The sequence below is a fragment of the Alternaria triticimaculans genome (assembly GCF_023758025.1).
Source record: "Alternaria triticimaculans strain BMP 0046 chromosome Unknown scaffold_2, whole genome shotgun sequence".
Classification (NCBI taxonomy): Eukaryota; Fungi; Ascomycota; class Dothideomycetes; order Pleosporales; family Pleosporaceae; genus Alternaria; species Alternaria triticimaculans.
The window spans coordinates 2,854,017-2,859,829 of record NW_026055959.1 but is presented as its reverse complement, the minus strand read 5'-3'; the positions used below and the strand labels follow the sequence as shown (position 1 = coordinate 2,859,829).

Below are 5,813 nucleotides of genomic sequence, written 5' to 3'. Positions count from 1 at the left end.
CTTCAAACATCACTGGGACACAAGGCGCAATTGACTTTGCTTACCCAAAGATGGATGTTTCCGTTAGAGGCTTCAACACAGGCCATCCCAAGCAACCGTATGGCGAACTAACAAGTCGAAAGCCACATGGAAAACATGGAAGACCCGGCCTCGGGTGCCTTCAGCCGCACAAACGTGAGTAAGTGTCTGGACCAGTCGCGACCTTCGGGCGATGGTATCGTTTCAAGCAGGTGGCAGGCGAGCGCCACTCACACTATGCGCGGGACGTGCGTAGCTCACTTCAAGTAAGTTTCAACTCCTGCTCCTACAGGTCGCGGGGTAGTTGGTGTGCATGCCGGCTCCTATTACGAGCATGCCGGTTATAATGGCCGCGGGCGCTCCCGAGTGATTCAGGAATGCTTTTCTGGTACCCGCGGAGGACTTATGTTGTTTTTGCGGCTGTCTTGCCTGGCGTTTACTCATCATGACTTCGAGATTTCCTACCGCGGAGGAATTCGCATCGTTTCCACCGCCTAACTATGTCGACCCAGCGAATCACCTTACATTGGCATTGGCGATACTGGTCCCACTGACTGTCCTTGTCATTGGGTTCATATCATGTCGGTTCTACTGTCGGACAGTACTCGTCAATACATTGGGATGGGATGACTGGACGATGCTAATGGCAGCTGTAAGTGACAGAAGGATTCGTCTGGCGAGCTGAGAGTAGAGCGCTGACCTGTATAGGTGATGTCGGTTGGAAGCAACGTCATGCTCATTATATCGATGCTGCCAGATTACCAAATGGGCTATCATCTATGTGAGTAGACCTTGACTTGGGTTACATGCGCCACAGCTGATGTGAAGTAGGGGACGTTCGACCTGAGCGACTTTTCGGGACGATGAAAGCTGCCCAAGTACGTTGCGCGTCACGAGCTGGCACTCTCATGCTCACAACAGTTTAGATGGGCATGTCGACTCAATTGCTTTTCACTGCAATCATTACGTTCATGAAAGTCGCAATTCTTCTTACCTACATACGTAAGTGCGCAGCGTGTGCGAAACTCTAACAGTGTACTCACTAACAGCTTTCCAGGCATATTCCCGTCGAAGCTCGACAAGTGGTTCTGCCGCTTGATGATCTTCTACACGGTGACTCTGAATACGGCCTGCTTCTTCATCACGCTGTTCCAATGCTCGTAAGCAAAAGGGCTCACCCCGGTCATTGCACATTATACTAACGATCAGTGTAGACCCGCCAGCACGTACTGGGAGATCTTCAAGTACATCAACACAGCGAAGTGCCTCAATATCAAGGCGATCTACTACTTCCACTCGGCACAAAACACGTTTAGCGACTTTGTCATCTTCCTATGGCCCGCGAGAAACCTTTTGAACGTCCAAGTATCGCTTCGTCAGCGCGTAACTCTAACGAGCATGTTTTCGCTTGGTGTCATGTAAGACGACATCTCGCGATCTACTTTGGATCAGGCTGACATGCGATTAGTGTATGCATCGCCGGCGTCGTGCGACTTTACTATACACACCTATACCTCGTCTCCTACGACGTCTTTTGTGGGTCACCATCAAATCACAGCTACACGCATTCACCAACTAACAATATACAGGGTACGGAGCTACCACCTTCGTCATCATGTCGGTAGAGAGCGGTGTAGGTGTTATCTGCGGTTGCCTCCCAGGCTGCAAGCCCCTCATGAACAAACTGTTCCCACGCGTCTTCGGCAACACGTCGCAAGCATCGTCCCGCCGCCGGCCATCAAACAACTTCCTCGGAGGCAAATTCGCACCAACGTCATCTTCATCGGCAGGGAAATCTGAGCAAGGGTCATATCGCATGCAAGCTTTCCAGTCGCGTCCCGAAATACGGCGCGGTGCGACCATGGAGAAGCGACCCCAGCCAGACGTTGAGAAACAGCTTCCTCCGCCCCCACAGCCGTCACACCAAGGGCTGCGGCCACCCAGCCGAGCGGCTTTCACCGGAAGGAGGCAAGGAGACGCGTACAGAGAGTTACAGGGCAACGGGAGTGACTCCAGTATAGAGATATTCCTTTTGCAGCGTAATTAAAACATGTGCACCCTTCCTTGGGGACAGAAACAATTGAGATAGACAAAAGAATGTCCGTGCTTTTCGTTGTCGCACCACCCCAGTGACCCCAGAAGTTCATCATGTCGCCGATATCATCGAACCTTCTTTTGCAATATTCATCTGTGTACCACTGCGGACGCTAGAAACACGTTTGACCCCACTTCTGACGCTCCCTGCGTGCACAAGTAAGGTCGCGTCGCGTGTCAAAAGTGTCCGCGGGGAAGGCGGAGCTTGCGGTTACCCCACTTGGCGCGTTTGCTGCCTCGCCTCACCGCGTCTCGTCGTCTCGTCATTTCTCTTCGCTCAGCCTGGCCGCATCTGCCTTGCGAACACCAAACAAGGCATTGCAGGCAAACTCATTTTAACTCACATAAAACATTGCATTGATTGCAGCTTTTGGTGAAGCACATTTGTCCCTCGCTTTTTGCATCGACTGCCGTCGAGCGCTGCTATCTCATCATTTGGTCCGAACGTCTCAATTAGCCATTCAACAATGTCGGCACCACGAGGTGGCGGTGACAGAGGTCGAGGAGGCTACCGTGGCGATCGCGGAGGCGGTCGTGGAGGTGGAAGAGGCGATTTTGGAGGTCGAGGAAGAGGAGATGGTGGATTTCGTGGAGACCGAGGAGGTGGCGGCTATCGAGGCGACAGAGGTGGAGGCGGAGGACGTGGTGGTGGCAGGGGTGGTCCACCTAGTGGCCCAGTAGAAAACCAGGTCTTCTCGTAAGTTGGGTTTCGATGCAGTCGAAGACAATGCTGAACATTTGTATAGCAACGCGGCACCGCAAAACCCCCAGGTTGCCAAGACGGAAGACGCGATGCATCCCGTCGGCAAAAAGACGCTCGACTTGAGCACCTTGAAGCTGTCGGAAGGCAACCCTACCAGACCTGGATACGGCACCCGAGGTATGAAGGTGGAACTTACGGCGAACTATGTCGAGTTGCTGCCACCATCGAACATGGTATTGTACCGGTACGATGTCGATGTCCAACCGGAGGCCGCTGGTAGGAAGCGTCACCGAGTAATGGAGCTCTTGCTTCAATCACCTGAGATGTCGGACCACAAAGGCAATGTCGCGACTGATTTCCGTCAAACCCTTGTCTCTAAGACAAAGTTCAAGCATGACGAAGACATCATTGATATTCAGTACCGCACCGAAGGCGAAGATGAACCGGCTGCCAACGGCACAGTATACAAGATCAAGGTCAAGTATATTCGAACGTACAGCATCGGCGAGCTCGTTGACTGGATGAACTCTACCAACCTCAGTCAGTCTTTTGGCGATAAGCAAGAACTGACCCAGGCGCTAAACATCTTCCTGAACCACTACGTCAAATCCGCCAACAACTTGGCCACGATCGGCTCATCGAAGAGCTTTTCTCTTAACCAGAATGCCACACGGGGTGATCTTGGCTCGGGTCTCGAAGTTATCCGCGGCTTTTTCTCGAGCGTGCGTGTTGCAACATGCCGCATCCTGGTCAATATCAACGTCAGTCACGGAGCCTTCTACAACCAGGGTCCTCTGCCAGGTCTCATGCACAGCTATGGTACACGAAACACTATCGCTTTGGAGAAGTTTCTCAAGCTGGTCCGCGTCCAAACAACGCATTTGGCTGAGAAACGGAACAAAGCCAAGCAGGTCATTCCTCGCATCAAGACTATCTTCGGCCTTGCTAGGAAAGACGACGGGCATAAGCTGGCGAACAGGCCACGCATCAAGGCCCACGGTGCAGGCGCCAAGGATGTTGAGTTCTGGCTCGACGCTGATGCTGGCTCCTCTGGTGCGCCCAAGGCTGAGGCAGGCGCTGCGAAAGGCAAGGGCAAAGGAAAGCCTCAGCCGAAGGGCCCAGCGCCTGCTGGGTCAGGAAAGTACATTACTGTATTTGACTTCTTCAAGACAAGTATGTTGCTCTCTTCCTCCACGGCGTCATGGTACTAACGGCATGTAGCATACAATCGTGTCCTCCAGCATCCCGACCTTTCTGTTGTCAACTGCGGCAATCGGGAAAATCCCATGTACCTCCCAGCAGAGGTCTGCATGGTCGTTCCGGGTCAGCCATCCAAGGCCAAGCTCGACGGTGGCCAAACACAGACCATGATTCGATACGCTGTGCGCAAGCCGTGGGAAAACGCGAGATCCATTCTCAATGAGGGTGTATCGACCGTCGGCTTAGACGAGAGCACGAATCTTCTGATGGTAAGTCTTCAGCCGATCTCTTGTCGAGCCTCCGCTAACCCGCACAGCGGTCTTTCGGTCTGACGATTACCCCCGGTCTTCTCAAGGTCCCCGGACGCGTTCTCAACGGCCCAAAAGTTATATACAAGGGCAACAAGACGGCAGATCCGCGTTTCGGCGCTTGGAACATGATCAACATCAAGTTCAACATTGGTGCCAGCCTTGCCAAGTGGTCGGCGGTTATGATCACGCTGCCCTACAAATCAGGCTCATTCGATGGCCAGGGTTTCGCTGCGGTAATGTCAGAGTTTCATCAAGGCTTGATTAAGATTGGTGTCAACGCCAGCCCGCCCCTTCCTCCGCAGCGCCTGCAGCTGCACGGTCCTGACGACCCTAGTCTCGGCCCATATCTGCAAAAGGCAGCCAGTAGTCTGGATCTCTTGTTCATCGTCTTACCGGAGGCCAATATACCTCTGTATAAGCGCATCAAGACGCTGGCCGACAAAGATTATGGTCTTCACACGATCTGTTCAGTGGGCTCCAAGCTCGCAAAGGAACGTGGCCGCGATCAATACATTGCCAATGTCGCGCTCAAGTTCAACCTGAAGCTTGGCGGCACCAATCAGGTCGTTGAGAACAAGAACTTGGGTATCATCGATCAGAACAAGACGATGGTAGTTGGCATCGACGTCACCCATCCTTCGCCTGGTTCGGCTTCGAATGCGCCCTCGGTCTCTGCCATGGTTGCTTCTATCGACAAAACCCTCGGTCAATGGCCCGCTACTCTGCGCATTCAGCGCGGAAGACAAGAGAACGTCGATGATCTCGCTGAGATGCTTATGTCGCGTCTCACTCTGTGGAAGACCAAGGGTAAGCACACCACATTTCCGGAGAACATTTTGATCTACCGCGACGGTGTCTCGGAGGGACAATACGACATGGTTCTTTCCCAGGAGCTGCCTCAACTCCGAAAGGCATGCGAGGCACTTTACCCAGCGCCGGACACCAAGAAGGGTCTCCCCCGCTTTACGGTCGTTATCTGCGGTAAGCGACACAAGACTCGCTTCTACCCCACGAACCTCCAAGATTGCGATCGCTCCGGCAACACCAAGCCCGGTACCGTCGTTGACCGTGGCGTCACGGAGGCCCGCAACTGGGACTTCTTCCTACAGGCCCACGCCGCACTCCAGGGCACAGCGCGCCCTTGCCATTACTACATCGTTCACGACGAGATCTTCCGCCAGATCTACGCCAAGCAGATCCCGCCGCCATTTACGAATATCGCAGATATCGTGGAAGATCTTACGCACAACATGTGTTACCTATTCGGACGTGCGACGAAGGCAGTCAGTCTGTGTCCGCCAGCTTACTACGCTGATCTGGCATGTGAGCGCGCGCGTTGCTACTTGGCCAATCTGTTCGACACACCGACACAGAGTGCGGCAACTTCTGTCGCTGGGGCTTCGGCGGTTGGGGGTGCGTCGCTGGACCCCAGTGCTTCTGATGTGATGATTCATCCTAAGATCAAGGATTCGATGTTCTACATCTAG

At 53.6% G+C, this 5,813-nt stretch overlaps 2 protein-coding genes across 2 annotated transcripts; both read left to right on the top strand.

Moving 5' to 3' along the window:
* Window positions 1–881: 881 nt before the first annotated feature.
* Window positions 882–2,065, top strand: J4E78_002627 (uncharacterized protein; the record flags this gene model as incomplete). The annotated part of the gene is made up of 5 exons (XM_049363273.1): window positions 882–896; window positions 945–1,020; window positions 1,076–1,178; window positions 1,233–1,393; window positions 1,608–2,065. 5 exons carry the CDS (start codon window positions 882–884, stop codon window positions 2,063–2,065), a joined length of 813 nt encoding a protein of 270 aa, XP_049225865.1.
* Window positions 2,066–2,579: 514 nt separating this feature from the next.
* Window positions 2,580–5,813, top strand: J4E78_002626 (uncharacterized protein; the record flags this gene model as incomplete). The annotated part of the gene is made up of 4 exons (XM_049363272.1): window positions 2,580–2,809; window positions 2,859–3,988; window positions 4,037–4,284; window positions 4,332–5,813. 4 exons carry the CDS (start codon window positions 2,580–2,582, stop codon window positions 5,811–5,813), a joined length of 3,090 nt encoding a protein of 1,029 aa, XP_049225864.1.